Below are 22,796 nucleotides of genomic sequence, written 5' to 3' on the forward strand. Positions count from 1 at the left end.
GGCCCTGACTGGCTGAATCAAGAATGACATCTCAGAGGAAGTGATGCTTATGCTGGATCCTTCCCAGTAGGATGCAATACTGGCTTATGCTGGATCCTTCCCAATAGGATGCAATACTGTGTAATTGCTCTCCCTGCTTTTAAACCACACCCTTAGTTACCCAGCCCTGGATTCCACCACCCAGTCAATCTTTCCAAAGCACCACTTTGATTAAGACATTTCTCAGTTGAGAAACCTGTAATGACTCCTCATAGTCAACAGAACTAACTCTAAAGAAATTATTTAGCCTGGCTGGCCTTTGGTTCCTCCAGTATCAGGTGCCACTGCTGTAATCTACCTTTCCTGTCTTGATCTTCCTGTTGTTTCCATCGTTAGCCCTGTATGTTGCCAAGTGTAGCAACAAACATTTTGGAAACACATCTGCAACTTTTCATAATCTCATGAAGCCAGGATTTTTGTTTTGTTTCCTACTGTATCATTGTCACCTAAAAAAGTGTTTGGCCTATAACATATACTTCAGAATATTGGTTGAATAAGCAAATGAATTTTCTCTACTTGCAATGCAGGCCTCTCCTTTCTCTCAGCTGTGCACATTTTTGCCCTATTGAAATTTTATTCTCAAGGCTCAGCTCATGTGTCCTTTCCTCCATTATGCCTTTCTTCTAGGTCACGTGTGGATACAGATGTGACTCTTCATTCCTAAAGATTTTTGCAGTCAGTGTGAACTGTTTGCATGCCCCTGCATTCTGCTTTGCATTGTAGAAATCTGAGTAGGTACCTTTTCCCTGCCAGATTCAGTTGTTTGAATTTAGGAATCATATTTTAAAAATAATATTGTGTCTTGCTTAGCACTTCTTGCACAATAATAAATGCTCAAAAGTTACTTTATGTTTGAAGAGAAAATGAATGAGAGGAGTATTTTGTATTTGTTTCCAAAAAAGTGGGGAAGAAGGCCTAAGAAATGGAGCATTTGGTCTGTCCCTCTTGCCTTCCCTTATTTTTCTGAGTTTACAACATTTTTAAATTCATTCAGCAGATATTTATTAAGCACCTGTTCTATTCAAGACTAGGACTATTCAAGTCCTAGCACTTAAATTACAAACAAGAATTAAACTGCCTTTGGGGTACTTATCACTTCTTCTGATAGACGTCCCAGTTGGTCCCAGTGGTCACTATCATCTGTACAGTTTTTAGGATGCTTTTCTTTACTCACATTTATTCATCCCAGAGTCTAGACTCTTTGCACATGTTAAGGCTGCCTGAGAGTAGGGCCCTTGTCTTTATCCTCCCATTCCACACTGCCTAGCACTGAGCTTATACTTGATGGTCACTTCAGTGGGTCCTTTATTTCCCCTAAAGATTCTCTGACTCTTTTCTAAGTTTGCCCTGTCTCTCCAATTATAGAATGCTGAGTTAGGACCAGAGACTTCGGAAGGATACTGATTGCTCTGCTTAGATTGAGAGGCCGTCTATTATCAATAAGAGTAAAAATAAGCGCAATAAGTAGCACAATGTTTAGCACTCGTGCTAAGGTTTTTACATGAATTGTATTTGCTAGTGGTTCCTGTTGCTGTATCACTGGCTTCTAGGACTCCTTCATTTCTTACAAGTTATCATGTAAACTAGTTGAGGTTGGTGAGTAAACATCTAGTTTGTTTGCCTCTGCTCAAACTCAAGAGTCATGATTATACTGAAGAGCTTGTGCCAAACAGAAATGCAATCTGAATTACTTTGGTGGGTCATGCACATATGTTATCCTTTCTAGAGGCATTTAATTCTTAATAAATCCCTTTATGAAGGGAAAATGAGGAAGTGAAAATTGAGATGAAATAACGGAGTAGTAGGGAGTGGAAAGGATGGTAAAAATACTTGTTTGAGGTTCTGTTTGACATGGAAATGACTACTTTTAAACCTGATTGAAAGACAGGCCTGAGTTAATTCATATAGAAAATGTGGTAATATGTTCTATTATTGGGGGATGGGAAACATCTATTTTATTTAAATATGTTGTATACCTGTCAGAACAACATGAGTTCATGGAAGTGATAAAACAACAATTACAAGTAGTAGCCCAACCCTAAGCTCTCTCTGTTTATAGGTTTATAGTGTGTTATCTGTATCAAAGAGACAATGGCACAAGATACTTCTAAATAGCAGATATAAAATTCACTAACAAGTCTTATATGGTGTTGCAAAGTATGTTTATCAGGCATACTTAACATATTCACTTATTGATCATGCTTTGTTTAAACAAAAATCAAGATTCGTTTAGCCTAAGCACCTATCAGAGGAAAGGTAGAGATCACTTGGATAGGCTTAGGCTGTAAGCTTCAGTTTATATTTGAAAAGACACTGCAGGGTAATCTCTGTGTCACGGCTACAGGCAGCATTGTCTCTCAGCCTTCCTTCTTCCATGTGAGCTAACCACTCTTCTTCCTTATTCTGGGATTCTCCTTTCTCCCTGAGGTCATGTGCTTCCGCTTGTGACTTGCGCGGTGGGATGGGACGGTAAAATATAATGTAGATTAACAAAGAAATCACTGCAGTCCCAGTGTTTTGCTTTGTTTTTGTTTTTGTTTTTGTTTTTGTTTCAGTGCTTGGTTTAAATGTTGGCATGTGATGCAATTCTGGGAAGGGACATGTAAGGGCCTCTGGAGGAGCATTGAGAAGGATTTTGAAGCTCCTAAAAAGAGACACAGGGAAAATTCTCTTTCACTGCTCTAAATAAAGGTGTATGAGAATGTGCTATTTGGAATGGTTGCTACTATCTTTTTCCGTAAAAACGACAAAAGAGAATTTTCCAACTCAGGAGAACTCGCCTATCTTTAGACTTCTTATACTATGAGAAAACATGTCCTTTTACTGGTTAAGCCATTTTGAGTTTTCTGTTACTTGCAGATGAAAGCATCTTCCCTGATTCTGTAACATTGCCATTTGAAAAATAGAAAGTTAGATGACTAGTATCTTTAACGTTTCTCCATCAGTTTTGTTTGCCTAAATTACAAGGCTTGTGGTCTAATTTTCTATAATTTACTAAGATACAAGATATAGTAGGTAGTGATTTTCTCTTTCACAGATACTTAAGAACTTTAAGCAGTCGTCCCTGATATAAAATGTTAGTTTACATCCTGGATATATGTGCTGATTCAAACATCTGTCCCCATATTTCACATCTCTCATGAGTTCGTTTGAAACCCCAGATTAATCTTTTCCAGCATTGATTGCACCTCCTATTCCTGCCCTTCTTGACCCAGAAGGCTTATCATTCCTGAGTGACCTTTTTTTTTTTTTTTTTCCCCAAGCCAAACGGTATCCAGCTTTATTAAAGATACTTTCCATAAACAATCATGGTATTTCAGGCAGGACATGGGCAGACAGTTGTTAACAGTATACAACAACTTTCAAACTCCCTTCTTCAATGGACTACCAAAAATCAGAAAGCCACTATAAAACCCAATGAAGTCTTCATCTGATGGTCTGAACAGGGAAAGTTTAGAGTGAGGGTTGACATTTCACATTTAGCATGTTGTTTAACAACTTTTCACAAGCCGACCCTGACTTTCAGGAAGTGAAATGAAAATGGCAGAATTTATCTGAAGATCCACAATCTAGAAATGAAACCACTGCTGTTTTGACAGGTGCCATCTCAGTGGCATCACTGGAAAGTCCAGATTGCCTGACACACTGGTAACCAATGACTAGGGGTCAGGTCCCAACAGATGTCTGGGCTTAAGGGAGTTAAGTCTGTGCTGAAAGGTAGAAAGGGAGAAGAGGACATAAAAACAAACTTCTTTTTCCATACCACAAGGCTTTTGTGCCAAGGTGGTCATGTGTGTCAAAGTCAGGGAATCCCTTCTCCTGGGAACCAAGAGGAAGTCTCTCAAAACTGGAAGGGAATGGTGTTTTCCCCACATCAATCCAGCTTTGAGACATTCTGTTAGTGACATATGCCCCTTCCCCCAAAAACAACAACGAAGTGTTCTGTGTGCTAACAACATAGCTTTAAAAAAAAAAAAAAAAAGTAAAACAAAATTCTGCGTTTTTATAAAACCTGATAAAAAATAGTATTTCAAACTGTACAGTCACCAGAAGTACACAGTTATCAAAAATGCACACACTTCACTTGGCATCTCCAGCACCTTCAGCTTTCTGTGCCTGGTCTGTTTTGGCATCTCCATTTTCTGCAGGGTTAGTCCCCTCCTTGCCAGCATCAGCTTTTCCCTTTTTCCCTTTGAGTACCTTCTCTCCCTTCTTTGCAGGGGCCTTTTTAGGCTCGGGCTCTGACTTTGGAGGAGCAGGTTTAGCAGACAACCTCGCGGATCTTCTCTGTGGTTCGTCCTTCACCTTGGCTTTATCTCCTTTAGCATCCCCTTCAGCCTTTCTCTTGGGCGTGGTGGCGACGGCGGCGGGAGGTAGGAGCTGGACGTGAGATGCAGCGCGCGCGGGCTTTGGTTGGTCCGGGGGTCGTTCTGGCTTCTTCACACTGCTCCGACCTTCTTTAACTAAATCCTTTGTCGCGTATTTTATGCCTGTTGCTCATGTTGTCATGGGTGTCGTCATGTCTGAGAATGATTTATGAAGCTTTAAGAAAAGATTCTCAAACCTGGCCCATCAGAATTTTCCCAAACATTAACTGAATCCAAATCTCTCTCTGGGTGATTCTGGTTTTCAACCATGTTTAAAAACCACTGACATAAGGGATATAAAAGAAAAATTGTACTGACCCAATCCCATACCTAAAGTAAATGGTTTTAAATCTCACTTGACAAACTCACAAGTCTGTATTAGAGTCCTCCGGAGGGACAGAACCAATAGGATATATGTATATATATAAAAGAGAGTTTATTAGGGAGAATTGGCTCACAGGGCAAAGTCTCACAATAGGCCATCTGCAAGCTGGAGAAAGAGAGAGAAGCTAGTAGTGTGACTCGTTTGAAGTTCAAAAGCCTCAAAACCAGGAGAGCCGACAGTGCAGCCCTTAGTCTGAGGTGAAAGACCTGAGAGCCCCTGAGAGGCCGCTGGTACAAGTTCCCAGAGTCCAAAGGCCAAAGAGCCTGGAATCTGACATTCAACGGCAGGAGGAAATGGAGCAAGCGTCCTGCAAGGGAAAAAGAGTGAACAGACTCAGCAAGCTGCTTATCCTTCCTTCTGCCTGCTTTGTTCTAGTTTCTTCATTTTCTTTTTCTTTTTCTTTTTTTTTTTTTTGAGACAGGATCTTGCTCTGTCACCCAGGCTAGAGTGCAGTGGCACGATCATGACTCACTGCAGCCTTGACCTCCCATGCTCAAGCCATCCTCCTGCCTAAGCCTCCTGTGTAGCTGAAACCACAGGTGTGTGCCACCATGCCTGGCTAATTTTTAAATTTTTTTTGTAGAGATGGGGGCTTACTTTGTTGCCCATGCTGGTCTTCAACTCCTAGGCTCAAGTGATCCCCTTGCCTTGGCCTCCCAAGTGCTGGGATTATGGATGTGAGCCACCACACCCAGTACTCTTTAGAGTTTTCTAGTTGTAAGACCCTATTGTCTACAAGGAGACACATTAACTTCTTCCTTTCTGATTTGGATGCCTTTTTATTTCTTTTTTGCATAATTGCTGTGGCTAGATCCTCCAATACAGTCTGCCTTTCGTATCTGTGGGGGATTGGTTACAGGACCCTATACCAAAATCTGAGATTGCTGTAGTCCAGGCCAGGCACAGTGGCTCATGCCTATAATCTGAGCACTTCGGGAGGTCAAGGTGGGAGGATCACCTGAGCCCAGGAGTTTGAGACCAGCCCGGGCAACACAGTAAGACACCCATCTCTACAAAAAATAAAAAATTAGCCAGGCATTTTGGCATATGCCTGTAGTCCCAGCTACTCGGGAGGCTATAGTGGGAGAATTGCCTTAGCCCAGGAGATCAAGGCTGCAGTGAGTTGTGATCATGCCACTGCATTCTAGCCTTGGTGACAAAACGAGACCCTGTCTCCAAATAAATAAGTAAAACATTTTTAAAAAGTAGAATGCTTAATGGTATATAGTACAGTTGACCTTCCATAACTGAGGATTCCACATCCACCAACAGTGGATTGAAAATATGTATAATTGGCCCTCTGATTCCATGGATGCGGAACCTATGAATATGGAGGGAAGACTACTATGTTGAATAGAAGTGAGGGCGCAACAAAGAGGTCATTCAAACACACAGTGAGATGGTTGCCACCCACAAGCCGAGAGAAGAGACCTCAGAGTGAGACCTTATTTTGCTGGCACCTTGATCATGAACTTCCAGCCTCTAGAACTGTGAGAAATAAATTTCTGTTTTTTAAAACAAAAAACAAAAAAAGTGGTGAGAGTGGGCGTCCTTGTCTTGATCTTAGAGGAAAAGCTTTCAACTCTTCACTGCTGAGTATTATGTTAGCTTTTTGTATATGGCCTTTATTGTTTTGAGGTTTCTTCTAAACCAAATTCATTGAGTTTTTATTATAAAAGGATGCTGAATTTTGTCAAATGCTCTTTATGCATCCATTGGAATGATTATGTGGTCTTTGTCTTCCATGTTATTAATGTGGTGTATCGCATTTATTGATCTGCATGTGTTGAACCATCCTTGTATCCTAGGGATAAATCCCACTTGATTATAGTGAATGATCTTTTTATGTGCTATTGAATTTCATTTGCTGGTATTTTCTTGAGGATTTTTGCCTGTGTGTTCATCAAGGGTATTGGCCTGAAGTTTTTTCTTGTAGTGTCCTTGTCTGACTTTGGTATCTGGGTAATGCTGACCTTATGAAGTGAGTTCTGAAGTATTCCCTCCTCTTCAGTATTCCCTCCTCTTCAGTTTTTTTTGGAAGAGTTTGAGAAGAATCACCATTAGTTATTCTTTAAATGTTTGGTAGAATTTAACAGTGAAGTTATCAGGTCCTGGACTTTTATTTTATGGGAGGTTTTTGATTACTGACTTGATCTCCTTACCCACTATTGGTCTGTTTAGATTTTCTCCTGCTTCATGATTCAATCCTGGAAGGTTATATGTTTCCAGGAGTGTATCCATTTATTCTGGAATATGTTGGTGTATCATTTTTCATAGCAGTTCTTATGATCCTTTGTATTTCTGTGGTATCAGTTACAATGTCTCTTTTTTCATTTCCAATTTTATGTGTTAATAATCTTTTTTTCCTTTGTCCAGCTAAAGGTTTGTCAATTTTGTTGAGCTTTTTAGATAACCAGCTGTTAGTTTTGTTATCTTTTTATTGTTTTTCTAGTCTTTATTTCATTTAGTTCGACTCTATATTGTTTTCTTACTTCTGCTGACTTTGTTTTTCTTTTTCTAGTTACTTGAAGTGTAATGTTAATTATTTATTTGAAGTTTTTTTTTTCTTTTCTATTATAGGCATTTAAACTTCCCTCTTAGAACTGCTTTTGTGGCATCCCATAAGTTTTGGTAAGTTGTGTTTTCATTTTCATTTGTCTCAATATTTTAAAATTTCCATTTTGATTTCTTTTTTGACCATGAGTTGTTCAGGTGCATGTTGCTTACTTTCCATGTATTTGTGAATTTTCCACTTTTCCTCCTGTTACTGATTTGTAGTTTCACACCATTGTGATAAGAAAAGATGCTTGATATGATTTCAGTCTTCTTAAATTTGGTAACACTTGTTTTGTGGCTCAGTATATCATCTGTCATGGAGAATGTTCTGTGTACACTTAAGGAGAATGTGTATTTTGCTGCTGTTGGATAGAATGTTCAGCACATGTCTGTTAGGTTCATTTAGTCTAATGCGTACTTCAAGTTCAGTGTTTCCTTATTTATTTTATGTCTTCATGATTTATGCAATGTTGAAAGTAGGACATTAAAGTCCCCTACTATTGTTGTATTGTAGTCTCTCTCTCCTTTCAGATCTATTAATCTTTGCATTATTTTTGGTGCTACTATGTTGGATACATATATATTTATAATTGTTATATTCTCTTGATGAATTGACCCCTTTATCACCATATAATGATCTTACCTTTTGTGACAGTTTTTGACTTAAAGTCTATTTGGTCTGATATAAGAAAATAATTATTTTTTTACAGCTTTATTTTTATTTCAAACTTTTATTCCTTGGGGTGGTAGAAAACTATTTTAGTCAGCTTTAATCTCTGAGCACCTCCCCTCCGACCTCAGCAAGTTAAAAAAGCTTATGTAGTATCAAGGTAATTGGGAGGAGGAACCCTTTAATCCTCCATGTTCTCTGTCTACAATGCCATCCTTTGAGATATTCAGGGTCCCATCAGGTCTTTGGCCACTTATACTTGCAGATCCGAAGAGATATACGTTGTTTCTACTTTTATGACTCCTTCATTTTCTATGGCTCTTATGCAATACTTCCATAAACCTAGAAAATCTGAAAGTTTTCTCAGTTAATTTAGAAACTTTTTTTGCCAAGGTTGAGGACACACACCTCTGACACAGCCTCAGGAGGTCCTGACAACATGTACCCATGGTGGTCAGGGCACAGCTTAGTTTTATACATTTTAGGGAGACATGAGACATCAATCAGTGTATGCAAGAAGTACATTGGTTCGATGTGGAAAGGTGGGACAACTCAAAGCAAAGGCAGGAAGACTCGAAGCAGGGAGGGGGCTTGCAGGTCACAGATAGGTGAGAGACAAAGGATTGCTTGCATTCTTTTGCATCTCTGATTAACCTTTACAAAAGAGGTGATCAGGAACGCATTTATCTCAGAGAGCAGAGGATAACTTTGAAAAGAATTGGGGGCAGATTTGCCCTAAGCAGTTCACAGATGCTTTTTCCCTTTAGTGATTATGGGGGCCCAAGATATTTTCCTTTCACACTTCCATGCCTATTGAGGGTGCTCAGAAGTCTTTATACTGCTCTTGCACCAGACTGGAGCAAAAGAAACTTTCAGTGGCTGCCTAAAGTCCAACTGGCCACCTGTCCCAGCTCTGCCTAGGCAATAGTGCCTGAGCTCTTCTGTTCTTGCCTCCCATTTTCCTACCTGGCACTTCCTCAGGGCTTATGACCTTTCTTTCCGGGATCTGTACTAATTCCTTTCCTCGGACTCTCCTTCCCTCAAGCCTGAAGGATGCTTTTCTGTGCCAGGACGCATGGGCACCTCTTGTCTCTACCCTGTGTTCTGTATAGCTAAGTGCCTAAGCTTTTGTAACCCAAAAGCTATGATAAAACTTTCTTTGCTTTCTGCTGTTCTCTTTTATTTCCAAGGCAGTGTTAATAACCCATTCAATGGAGAGAAATGGCAAAAAGAGAATGGAGGGTGATAAAATACCAGGGAGAAATGTGGGTTAATAAACATGAACCATCAAAACAAAACACAAAATCCTGTGTAGTAGGTGGAATGGACATGTATTTTTGCTTCTGTAATGTGTGTGTGTGTGGTATGTATATATTGTCGCATACAGACATGCGTGTATGTTATAATTAACACATTTGAAAATTTGTCATTTGAAATAATTTTTCACTGAGACTGTTCCACATTCTAGGTTTGCTTCCTTTTAATTGGAGTTATAATAAGTGATAATTCCAGCAGATAAACTATTCTGCTGTAATATATACATCTAATGAGTGTTTCCTCAAAAATATTCACCTCAGCCTACTATATATCTTTTCCACTAATATTGCCATAGCTCCAAACATTTCCCAAGTTTTTTTGGAATTGTTCTTGTTTTATAAACCATGAGCTGAAAATGTCCGTAGTAAATTACTTTTTCATTAAACCCAGCTTTATTCCCCACCCTTTCCCACCTCAAAATATAGCTCCACTTGATCCATTTGCCTCTAAACCAACCTTAACTTTTGATTAGTTATGAACTTGTTGTATAGAAGCAGTAGGCCAAAATTTTTCCTCCTTTAAAACCATTTAAATGAAATTCCAAAAAACTCTGAAGTTGATTTTTAAAGAAAAGCTCAAAAATTGTTTTAATGACTGTATCACTGACACAAATGTATAATTGCCAAAGTGATTACTCAGAAGCAAGCTTTTATTTGAATGAATACATGTTGGTAGCTTCCTTTAGAACAATAGTTCTCAACTTGGGAGGATTTTGCCCCACAGGGAACGTTTGTCAATTTCTGGAAATGTTTTTGATCATCTCAACTGGGTAGGACTTGTTCCTGGCACTTGTGGATGGAAGCCAGGACTACAATAATCAGGACACTTCCCCACAACTAAGAATTATCTCCCCCAAATATCAATACTATCGAGGTTGAGAAATCCTGCTTTAAACAAATAATTACTTTATAGTCATCCCTCATGTTTTAATATACTTCAGAACTTCTAGTCACTTTCCTCCAGCCTCACGGCCTCTTTGAGATTTTGTTTCTGCTAAAGTATAAAGGGTGGGGACGAGACTGGGGAACCAGTTCCAGTGAGAAGACAGATGAGGAAAGGAATACTAGGAAATGTGTAGAGTAATATCTAGGTGGAAGTTTCCCTAGCAACCTTTGAATGCTTACTAAGAAGTTTATGTCTTATCTCAGGGATTTTTCCTGCCTAAGATGGTAGGAGTAGAGACTTGGGGCCTCTGATTTTCCAGGGTCATAACCCAGAGAGAGACTGTCTGTGCAATACTGTTACCGCACATGGGTCTTTGTTCTTAGAGCTCCCAAGGTGGTGGCGAGCGCTCCCGAGATGGCAGCAAGCCTTTTGTTCTCTGACCTGGGGTTCTTGGCCTCAGGGATTCCAGGGAATGGCACCTTGGGCCATGCGGTGAGTGTTATAGCTCTTTTAGAAGCCATGAGTCACGGAAGAGAACCGTAGAAGCTAGGGACTAATGTTCAGCTTGGTTAGGATGAACCTGGGCACTTAGCCGTGCAGGAACAATGGCGAGCCTTTAGCCCCATGGGAAGTGGCAATGGGCGCCTCACTGGATCAGAAACACAGTGACACCCTGCGGGATCCGGAGGGGTGGAAGTCAGCAGCCGGTCCGCGACGTCAGCGTTCAGCAGTGGTAGATGGCGAGCGAAAGCTCAGCTCAAGCTGGAACAAACACAGACCAGAAGAGTGCAGTTGCAAGATTTAATAGAGTGAAAACAGAGCTCCCATACAATGGGAGGGGACCCAAAGGGGTTGCCGCTCCCAGCTCCAGTCCCTGGGTTTATATCCCGATCATTGTTCCTCCTCCTGTGCTCTCAGGTGATATATGATTTGACTGTTTCTTTACCTCCTGCTTTTAGCCTAATTTGTATTTTAGTGAGTCCTCTTTACTACCTGATTGGTCGGGTGTGAGCTGAGTTACAAGCCCCATGTTTAAAGGTGGGTGTGGTCACCTTCCCCAGCTAGGCTTAGGAATTCTTAGTTGGCCCAGGAAATCCAGCTAGTCCTGTCTCTCAATACCTTCCTCTCGGAGAGGCTTTCACCACCTTGTGGACTGTGATCCCACTGCCCCATTCTGACTCACATCTGGACTTCCCTGTCCCTATCTAATCAGTCACAGTTTGCTGCCTTTGCCTTTTTATTCTCCACACTGCTCTTGCTCAACAGTTTCTGCATTTGAAGGCATGTTCTGATCCGTTCTTTATTAAGCGTTTGTTATTTCTGTGGAATAGCTTGATTTGCCCTGTACCCTTCTCCTCCCTTACTGTGTGCAAGGGTAAAGTTTCAAATACCCCATCCCCCATATGAGGCCAGACATAGCTTTCCATAGGAAGGTTAGCTGTTTGGTTTTTACCCTGTAGTCCGTAGTTCCACCACAGAGTTCCATCCCTATGTTGGTACCTTCCTGCAATTCATTTTAGTGTGTAGTCCCTTGAGCAGCATCTGTGGCTAGCCAGTTTTATTCTTCCAGGTTTGTCCCTGATATCTGATTCCCAAAGCAGAGATCAGTGGGGAGGCCAGATCCTCCCAAACTTCAAAAGAGAAAGAGAAAACCATATGGCTGTGTTCCTGGATTAAAAGCATGCCCTAGAAAGCCATGTGCTGGTTCTACCACTCCTTTCCCTCAGGTACAGTGTCTCCAATGTCTGTTGCAGAATTAGAATAAATCTGTACATTTGAAAGTTCACCTGGAAATGGTTGGCCATGATTTCTGGGCTCTTGTCTGGTACTTCCCACTGCAAGCACCTCTGAGGTCCCATCCTCATCTGAGTGAATTCCAGCAAGATGCTCTCCCAGAGTTCTGCCTTCTGATCACTGTTGAAATAGACCTGAGCAAAAAGGACAAAGTGACGAGGTGCCCAAGCACACTGTGTATGTTCTGGTGTTAGGTCTACATCATGCTAACGTAGGCAGCTTGTGGCTCTGAGTAGTCTCCAGGTAGGTTATCCTATGGGAAGGGATTTCTGCTCTACGAAGAAGGCATATTTCTCACGTTTGAACCTGACATCTTTAATTTGGGTCTAAAGAGGCAAATTAAGTCCCTTCTTTACCAAATGACTGAGTTGTCATGTGATACTATCAAAATCAAGGAGCAGTATTCATGGGGCAGTTGCAGGCGAGGGGAATGAAACACTGGCACCAGGACTCAAGAGTAAGCTCCTATTTACTCTACTCCTGCCACACATTTTTCAGGCCTTTGGAGGCAGGCTGAGCTCTGACTGTGAGCCTTAGCTATTTCTCTGAAGTACCTCTCTTGTTTCTTCCACCCTTAATGGAGGGGTGGTGATTTTTCTACTGCCTTGTAATCTAATGTAGCCCCAAATTCTGGGCCACTGCTTGCTTGTGATTACCTTCCTCTCAACCTCTCAATGTCTTCATTGCTGAGCTCTGATCTCTAACAACTGCTAAAAATATAGTCAGGTAGTATTATGGTACAATACCTTTTTTTTTAAGTCCACTTTCTTTTTCACCATCATGGGCCCCCGGACTTGGATATTGTATGCAGCTAGCACCTCTTTATTGTAGTCTTACAAGTAGATCATTTCAGACAAGTCCTCCAAGAGTCCTCCCAGAAAAAGGACAAGGATCTCTTGCTTCTGTCCTCTGCTGCTCACTTTGTAAGAGGTCCACATCCCCTTAGCAGCAGGATAAGATATTACCCTGGTTTAGAGTTTTAAGTCTCTGCTTCATTTCTTGAGTATCAGAAGTCTGTCAGATTAAAGCTCTTGAACTTTAATGTTTCCAGGGCTCTGTGGATGCTACCCCCAAACCCAAATCTAGTTTTCATCTACTTGATTTTACCGTAAGCAGCAACATGTCATCCTGGTATTTGGTGCCTGCTAGCTTAGGGCAGTGTTGAGCTAGCACTTTGAAGATGCTGGAGTTCAGTCTCGTGAGTCCATTTTTCTCCCCATGGCTTCCAGGTCTGAGCAAAAAAAATCGTAGCAGTATTATCCTATTCATGAATTACCACTCTTCCTTTGAGAAGTTGCAATCTAATGATCATGTTACCCAAATATGAGATGAGTTTCTAAACCTCTGTGGCATAACACCAACCTCTTTAACTACTGCATTGAGAGGTACAGTGGGTGCTTGTCCAAGAACAACCTGAACATCAAAGCTCCCTGTGACCCATCATGAAGGGCCTCCCACTCCTGAAACCCTTGATAGTATCTCTTCAGTCTTCTCATAATAGCTCAAGCAATTAACCAACTCTCTGGTCCAGCTCTCTGTTCCATGAAAAGTTTGTGTGGGCCATGTTTAGGCTATGGGGCACCTCCACTAAACTTAGGCCAGTGATGGTCAGATCTGGGATGAGGCAGGGATGCATCAAAGGGATAGGTTTGTAGATCATTTTTAGGATCTTCCTTCTTGTCTTAATAGTCTGGTGAGCTTCATTCATACAAGAGCCTTGATTTTTAAGCCACTGTCAGGTCTGAGCTTCTTTGCCATCAAATATTCTAAATTGTCTTTTCAGGTCCCAGTTCTGCTAACTAAAGGATATCTCTATTACCTATACACCTATACCACATGGAGCAAATTGCTCCCCCTGCTTTCTTTTTAGAGTTGGGGTCTTGCTGTGTTGCCCAGGCTCAAGCAATCCTCCCACCTCGGCCTCTCGTATAGCTGGAACTACAGGCACATGCCACCATGCCAGACTTGCCTCCTATCTTTATGTGCCCATTGTCTAGCTATCAAGTGCCCATGATGAGTCATGGTAAAAGAAGGCAAAGATATGTCTGGGTCTAGTCTAGGGATATCACTATACTTGCAGTATAATTCAGTTGTTAACAGTTTTCTAGATCAGTCAGTCCCTACAATGCAACACTGGCATCCAGTCCATCACTCTCAGCTCATAACGAAATACTCAGTAGTTTGTGTTCACTTCCAATAAGGTAAGGGGATCAGGTTTTGCTGTCGTGCCCCATCCCTGTGCAATTGTGGATGTTCCTTCTTTTCTGGTGGGCCCACAAATGTTAAAGACTATGGACAGGAAAACAGGTTATCTACAAGCAGTAGATTAGTGAGAGAGGAGTCCATACTCCAAAAAGCTATGGTTACTGGATCTTTTTCATACCTCTGTAGTCCTTCATCTCCTGCTGGCTTTGATAACATCTACTCCTGCCTCATCCAGTTTGGGTTCTTCTTCTCTCTGCCTTTCTTCCTTCCTTCGTCTCAGTCTTGTGTAGTTTTTGGGACTGGATAAACCAGCTTTCTTGGCTGCCTGTGAATATTTCTGACCTGCATTAGAGTGTGGTTTCTTTGAGTCTTTGTGCTTTGGTGAGGACTGGGGAGGGGAAAATGGCCTATGTGGAGCTAGTGAAAGTAGAAGAGGAAAAAATTGCACAGAAACAGAATAATACTTTGAAATGTAACCCTGCCACATGGCTTGTAAAACTAGAATATTTCACTCTGATTCTAAATAACTTAATGAACATTATTTCATTACTTTAATTTTGACAATAATGGGTCAAGGGCTGGTATATCTGTGGTTAAGATGAGGGGGAAATGTAGCTTTTTGTGTGGTCTAAAACACTCATACTAAGACAACTGGAAGACCCGAAGGGAAGAATCGTGCAATCTGTTATATGCTAGCTCTTAAAAGAAAAGTAGTAGAGTTTTTTCTAGATTTGTTCCATAAACTGCCATTTAACTGTACCAGCTAATGAGATGGCCAGATATTTTCCAATTAAATTGGCACAACTTAAAATATATATATTTTAGATTTAGGGGGTACATGTACAGGTTTCTTACAAGGGTATGTAGTGTGTGATGCTGAGATTTGGGCTTCTATTACCCTTGTCACCCATATAGTGAACATAGTACCCATAGGAAGTTTTACAGACTGCGTCCTCCTCTCTCCTTTCCTCTTCCTCCCCCACCTTTTTGAAGTCTCCAGTGTCTCATCTTTATGTCTGTATATACCCATAAATTGGCACAACTTCTCTCTCTAAATGATAAATGACTGATTTTGGCTGGGTGCAGTTGCTCACACCTGTAATCCCAGCACTTTGGGAGGTTGAGGCAGGTGGACTGCTTGAGCCCAAGGAGTTTGAGACCAGCCTAAGCAATGTAGTGAAACCCATCTCTACAAAAAATAAAACAATTAGCCAGGTATGGTGGCACTCTTTGGTAGTCACAGCTACTTGGGAGACTGAGACAGGAGGATCTCTTGAGCCTGAGTGGTTGAGGCTGCAGTGAGCCAAGCTCTCTCAAGTGCACTCCAGCCTGGGTGACAGAGCCAGACCCTGTCTCAGAAAAAAAAGAAAAAAAAAAAAAAAACCTAAAACTAAAACAAAAGGATGAGTTTGATTGAATGCTCATTCTTAAAAATCAGATTCTGTGCTTACAAACTTTACAAATATATATTATTTAATGTGGTCCTCAGAACAACTCTATGAGTTAGTTTCTTTTATCTTGGTGAGTAATGAATGGAATTCCCATTTTACAGGTTAAGAAATTGAGCTGTAATTTTGCTGGAGTCACACAGCTATTAAATGGTGGGGCTGAAAAACCAAGGTCGTTGTGAGCCCAGAGCCCCTGCTCACAGCCCCACATTACACCTTTGCTATAGAGATGAGAGATGATTTTTTAGGAAACTAAGAGTCCAAGCTGACTCTGGCAAGACCCTGGCATCACCACAGCCAGTCTTGAGTCTGAACTCAGCTGAGATGACTGGGTGTATCAATACAGAGGCCATGCCGACATGACTTCCTGGACTTGGAGAAATCCTCTGGAGAGGATGGACTCTTAAAGAATTTAGAGGAAATTTCTATTTTGGGTGTATCTACATATGTGTATTTATTTATGGGTTTTTAAATAGGCATGTTCCAGTAAAGGTACAACTGATTTTATTCTTTATTTTTAGATAGGTAAAATATCCATATGAGCCACAAAACAACAATATAAAATGTTTCTTCTATTCCTTCAGCCCAGTTTATACCCCATTCCCTTTTTCATGTCTACCTCTTAAGAATTCCTTTTATACAACTTTGAGTAAATGTAAAATTATATTCATATGCCTTTTCTCCTTTTATATACAAGGTCATCTTTTTTAAATTTTGTACTTTCTTTGCTTTTTTCTTTTCTTTCTTTCTTTTTTTTTTTTTTTTTTTTTTAGGTAGTGTCTCGCTCTTGTCGCCCAAGCTAGGGTGCAATGGCGCAATCTTGGCTCATTGCAACCTCTGCCTCCCAGGTTCAAGTGATTCCCCTGCCTCAGCCTCCCGAGTAGCTGGAATTACAGGCACCTGCCACCATGCCCGGCTAATTTCTGTATTTTTATAGAGACAGGATTTCACCGTGTTGGCCAGGCTAGTCTCGAACTCCTGACCTCAGATGATCTGTCCACCTTAGCCTCCCAAAGCACTGGGATTACAGATGTGAGCCACCGTGCCCAGCTCTTTGCGTTTTCAGATAGTGATTTATCTTGGAAATATTTCCATATCAGCACTTGGAGAGATTCTTCATTCTTATTTACAGTGTCATAATATTTCATGGTGTTAAATCTATTATCATTTATTAACCAGCTCTCTATTAGTAGATATTTGGGTTGTTTCCAGTCTTTTGCTCTTACTGATGCAGTGAATAAACTTGCATATATGCCACTCTGAATATGTGTATGTATTTCTACAGGATAAGTTTCTAGAAGTAGAAATCCTGTGTTAAAAGTATGCATTTATAATTTTGACTGATAATGGCAAATTATCCGCAATAAGAGTTATACTAATTTGTACTTCCACTAGTAATGCATGAAGTGAGAGAATTTCCCACACTCCTGCCAACACAGCTAATGGTTTTTTGGATTTTGGCCCATTTGATTAAAAATGTTTGGATTTTGGCCTATTCAATAGATAAGAAATATTGCAGATTATTTAAATGTGATTAGTTAAGCAACTTTTCGTATTTTTAAGTGCCACTTGTATTTCCTTTTCTATGAACTTTGCCCATTTCCTCTTAAGGTCTTTTATCAATTTCTAGAAACTCATCATATATTAGGGAAAGTTGTCCTTGTCTATGATATGAATTGAGCATATTTTTTACTGTTTGCCATTTATTTATGATTAAACATGTTAGCCTTCTCTTATGTTTTCTGAATTTTAGATCTTAGTAAGGCCTTTCCCACTACAAGGTTATACAAGTCTTCTACTGTGTCATCTAGTGATTTCATAGTTCTGTTTTTCTTACTTAAATATTTGCTTTACTTGGAGTTTATCTTGGTTTATATTATTATTATTATTATTATTATTATTATTATTATTATTTCGAGACAGAGTCTTGCTCTGTCGCCCAGGCTGGAGTGCAGTGGCGCGATCTGGGCTCACTGCAAGCTCCGCCTCCCGGGTTCACGCCATTCTCCTGCCTCAGCCTCCCGAGTAGCTCGGACTACAGGCGCCTGCCACCACGCCCGGCTAATTTTTTGTATTTTTAGTAAAGACAGGGTTTCACTGTGTTAGCCAGGATGGTCTCGATCTCCTGACCTTGTGATCCGTCCGCCTCGGCTTCCCAAAGTGCTGGGATTACAGGCTTGAGCCAACACGACCGGCCTTGGTTTATATTATAACACTTGGATTGAACCTTTTTTTCTCAGATGGCTGTCCAGGTGTACCACACCATTTAGTGAATAATGCCTGGTAATTCAATCCCCAGTCATTGGAGATACCACCTTTATCATATTCCATATGCCATATATAATTTTATCTATACTTATGTAAATAGAATGGCTTTACTTTAGAATCCTAGGGGAAAGTCTGAATTTTCTTTGGGAACACTAGAGGATTTTTTTTTTTTTAAGACCGAGTCTCACTCTGTCGCCCAGGCTGGACCAGGCTGGAGTGCAGTGGCACAATCTTCTCACTGCAGCCTCTGCTTCCTGGGTTCAAGCAATTCACCTGCCTCAGCCTCCTGAGTAGCTAGGATTACAGGCACCCATCACCATGCTTGGCTAGTTTTTATATTTTTAGTAGAGACGGGGTTTCACCATGTTGGTCAGGCTGGTCTCCAACTCCTGACCTCAGGTGATCTGCCTGTCTCAGTCTCCCAAAGTGCTGAGATTACAGGTGTGAGCCACCACGCCCAGCCGATTTTTTAAAATTGTGGTAAAATATTATTTTTATGTTTTATATATATTTTAATTTAAATAGTTACTACTTTAACCATTTTTAAGTGTGAAGTTCCGTGGCATTAAGTATATTTACATTTGTTGTGCAACCATCACCACCATCATCTCTAGGACTTTTTCATGTTCCCATCACATGGCTTTGAATCAAATATACCAGTAATTTTATGACATACCATTCATTTGTAAGGTAAGCCCTGATTTTAGAGATATTAAAATATGGTAAAATATACATCTTAGGTATATTTTAGTTACTAAAATATTTAGTTACTGAAGTATAGTTCTCAATTTTCAAGTGTATTTAGTTTATTTCTGAACATTCTAATCTATTACATTTTTCTCTCCATGTGCCAGTGCCACACTGTCTTAATTATTGCAGATTTACAATATCTTTTAATACATAATAAGGCTAGTTTCTCCTCACTGGTCTTCTTTTTCAGATTTCTTTCTCCAGTTATACTTGTGTAGCTGTCTAGATAAACTAAGCAGCCTTTCTTTGGCTCTTATAGACCTTCCTTTCCCTCTTTCTATCTCTATTCTACTTAAATTATAAAAATTTTCGTGTAGATGACCTTATGAGGCCTGCAGATGAGCTCTAAGTCTAGGATCAGGTTATCTTCTCTGAAAGTTTGTGTATCTCTTGACTTTCTTCTCCTGGGTTTCTGCTTTAGCTTTGTCACTTCAAGTGCAGTCCATTCCTGATCTATATTGTCAACATAAAAGGGAGCTGCTCCTATGAAAGTTCTTAGACTCATTTACTGCTTTGAGTCTTGTACATAGAATATTAGTCTTTTTCAGTGAAGTTAGCAGTGTCTCTAGAAGGATAGAAAAGCTGAAATGTTTGCAACTGCATCAGGGTTTAAAGTAATTTACTAATGCATTTGCCTTCAGTGGAAGTTTGTTGTCTTGCCAGTTATTCATATTAAATTTTTAGCATTTTAAATAATGTATTACTATAAGCTTATCTTTATTTGCATTTATAGATCATAAACTCATTTCTGTTTTATTTTACTGAAGAACCCATTAAAAGAGCCAGTAAATCCAGTGGAAAATGGCCTTCAGTGATCTTACATCGAGGACTGTGCATCTTTATGATAATTGGATCAAAGATGCTGGTGAGTAGCCACATTTCCTAATTGAGGTTCATCCTTCCTTTTTATGTCAGATTCTCATATTTAATAGGATTTCATTGGAACAAAATGAGAGACTTTGCAACTTAACAGTCCCTTATTACTAGTTAACGAAGAGGAAGTGCACGAGTTTCATTACAGATATGTACAAAGATGGAGCTACACAGATGTTCATTACAATGTTTACAGTAATGAAAATAGCCTAGATATCCAGTGAAAGGAACTGATCAATAAATGATGGCTCATTCTGAGTAGCCATTAAAAGTGATTTCGGAGGGACAGTGCTCTTCGGCTTGATTCTTCCCTAATGCTCCTGAGGGAAATTACAGTTACTGCCAACTCTTTTTTTTTTTTCTTTTCTTTTTTTTTTGTTTTTTGTTTTTTGTTTTTGAGACAGAGTGTCACTGTGTCGTGCAGTGGCACAATCTTGGCTCACTGTAAGCTCCTTTTCCCAGGTTCATGCCATTCTCCTGCTTCAGCCTCCCGAGTAGCTGGGACTGCAGGCGCCCACCACCACGCCCGGCTAAATTTTTGTATTTTTAGTAGAGACGGTTTCACTGTGTTAGGATGGTCTCGATCTCGTGACCTCGTGATCTGCCTGCCTCGGCCTCCCAAAGTGCTGGGATTACAGGCATGAGCCATGGCACTCGGCCACTGCCAGCTCTTTTGAATGAAAGAGTTGCAGCCCCCAGGAACCTGTCAGAGTGAACAGGGAACAGAAAAACCAGGGAATGACTGCCTGGGACACCCCTGAGTGATTCTGATATGCCTGCATTTTACCCTTGCCCATTTGTTTTACAAGTCAGTGTTTCAGAAGAACATTAATGCCATAGCAAGAATTCTAAAATATGTTAAATGAAAGCAGGTTATAAAATACCCCATACGTTTCTTTCATGGGGTTTAGCAGTTATCTCTGGGTGGTAGGATTATGGGTATTTTTTTTATTTCCTTACCTATATTTGTCTACATATTTTTAAATCACAACAAATATGTTATGTTGCTTTTATAACCATTTTTTGAAGTTTTAAAAGCAGAACAAAAGTAAAATTTCAAAAAGAAAGAATCAGAGCATCTTACAGCTGAGATGGATTTTAGATATCATTGAAGCTTGTGCCTCATTTTACAGTTGAAGAAATGTGACCTCAAAGTCATGGTTAGTTGATGGCAGAAAAGAATAGAACCTATGTGTTCTGATTATTAGTTGTAGTATTATGGTATTTAACATTTGAGTTTATTTTTGAGATACTGAGCTATACATACTTACCAACATCACTACTTTGGGTTGATTCTTACCTATCACCTAGAAATTGCAAGTCTATCAAATTCAGGAGGGAAATGCACCACCTCTTGGCACCTACCACAGTTGAAATTATATTCAAATTTACAATGATTTCAGCAAAGATACCCTGTTTCATGGTTTGCAGCTTTCTCAGTAGCTGCTAAAAACCAAATTTATTTCACTAAAAATGTTCCCAACAGTTTTTCCTTTGAGGAACGCCAAGGCTCTTTGTAAGTATCTCATAGATAGAGAAACTTCACTCTGGTAGGGGATACATAGTGACTGTGCCAATCTTTTCTTCTTAGTTTTTTTTTCTTAGTTTTCCAATATATGTAAGGATACAGAGAGCATTCAAGTTTCTTTAGGAGTCATCCTTCTCTGAGGGTTTACAGTAGTTCTCATAAAGTCAGTATTAATTTAAATATTAATTTTTTCATTGCTTTTCAAAGAGAGATGTGCCTTGCTACCTGAACTCTCACTATTTGAACTTAGGAACCAAGTAAATTTGGGTATGGTTTTTGAAATAGAGTTATTTGGAAGAACAGATCTCTTGCTATCCAATTCTTGACAGTCATTATGCCAAATACAAGAATCCGAGACTCAAATAATCAACATGCTAACTTAAGAGCCCAATAGATGTAGATAATGATAAATATCTATGTAGTCCTAGAAGTTAAAAATGCCTTAATATGAACTTCTTTAGAATTCCACTTCCACTTTTATCCTTGGATCAACTCCTTAATTTTTATTAGGAATACCTACATTGAAATTGCTGAGTAAAATTAGATTAGATGTGGAGTGGAGGCCTGAAAACAGCATTGCAAATGGTGCAGGGCAGATGAGGGGAGAGAGGCAGGGAGAAGGCAAGGAATACCTGTATTTGAAGTTATGCTTATTTGAAGACTTGGGAGTGGAAAGAGGGTACGGGGATGTGGAGTGAGAATACCTAGATTTAAGGTCTGACACTGCTGTAGCCCAGCTGGATGATCTTGAACGTGTTATTTATTGGCTGTGAGTCTTTGTTTCTTTATTAGCAAAACATAAGTGAGAATAGCATCTACCAGCTACCAGGTAACATACATGAAAGTGCTCTGCTATTTCGGAAGTATCCCAACATAAATAGTGGTGCTGGTTGTTACAAATGATAGATTTCATCTGAAAATACTCTTCATATAGCGTATACTTAAAAATTGTTTTCTTTTCATTATTTTTTCCCAGGCATGGTCTAAAAGGGTTAAAATGTTTTGTTTTGAGATATACAGCTTTATGGAAACCCTGTCAGGTGTAGCAGGAAAGTTTTTGCCCTCTACTTAGTGTAATATTGATCTCTGAGATCCATTAGTAATCATTTCTGGCCATCTTAGTCCAGTTTTAGTTTGCTTACCCTGGAAATGTCTGAACTTATGATCAAGGGCCAAGAATTTCAAGTGTATTCTTGGCTTTAGCCCTAACCCTGAGTAGCCTAAGGAAACTTACTGATATTCATTGGCTTTCTGATTGCTAGAGAAGTAGTGGTCATGCATAGTTATTTCATGTGGAAAAATTCCACAGCTACAGAATAAAAAATGGTTTAATTAATACTTAGCTATAAGAGGATTTATTTGGATTCTTAGATGTGAAATGTGAGATTTTGAAATAATTCTATAGTAGCATTTTGGATTATAGAGAAATGAAAAAGTTTTTAATGTTTAAAATACAGCTTTCCTTGTATTTGATTAGAAATGATGACTTTTCAGACTTAGTCATGATCCTTTTTTGCAAGAAGATGGAGTATGAGTAAGATTGCTGCCATTCTGAAACTTTAGTACTTCAAAAAGTACTTAAGGTACATGTTTGCTTTTCCTTCCAGCTTCTTCATTTCATTGGTACTTGGTATCTTAAAGATGTACTGTTTGAGCCAGTACATGCTACTTAAGAAGAGAACACTCTCTTAGAAGCAGATGATGGAAAAGC

General features: G+C 39.8%; 2 protein-coding genes across 6 annotated transcripts in view; one reads left to right on the plus strand and one right to left on the minus strand.

The window, feature by feature from the left end:
- ELOVL7 (ELOVL fatty acid elongase 7) overlaps nt 1–22,796 on the plus strand; it is a 92,336-nt gene that overhangs the window by 41,977 nt on the left and 27,563 nt on the right. For 4 of the 5 annotated variants that reach the window (XM_038010411.2, XM_038010412.2, XM_073014743.1 and 1 more), the window contains 2 exons: nt 7,372–7,422; nt 19,452–19,549. In XM_038010411.2, the coding sequence (XP_037866339.1) occupies nt 19,486–19,549 (64 nt within the window). In that variant the 5' untranslated portion in view covers nt 7,372–7,422; nt 19,452–19,485. The remainder of the gene's footprint in view (nt 1–7,371; nt 7,423–19,451; nt 19,550–22,796) is intronic. The other variant, XM_073014744.1, reaches the window with a different exon arrangement.
- On the minus strand, nt 3,296–10,740 carry LOC103225055 (uncharacterized). Its single transcript, XM_073014886.1, has 3 exons — nt 10,580–10,740; nt 4,998–5,098; nt 3,296–4,529 (listed from the first exon to the last, which is right to left on the minus strand). The coding sequence occupies exons 1-3, from the start codon at nt 10,738–10,740 to the stop codon at nt 4,120–4,122; spliced, it is 672 nt and encodes a 223-aa protein (XP_072870987.1). The 3' UTR covers nt 3,296–4,119.

The sequence above is a fragment of the Chlorocebus sabaeus genome, chromosome 4 (assembly GCF_047675955.1).
Source record: "Chlorocebus sabaeus isolate Y175 chromosome 4, mChlSab1.0.hap1, whole genome shotgun sequence".
In the NCBI taxonomy this organism is placed as follows: Eukaryota; Metazoa; Chordata; class Mammalia; order Primates; family Cercopithecidae; genus Chlorocebus; species Chlorocebus sabaeus.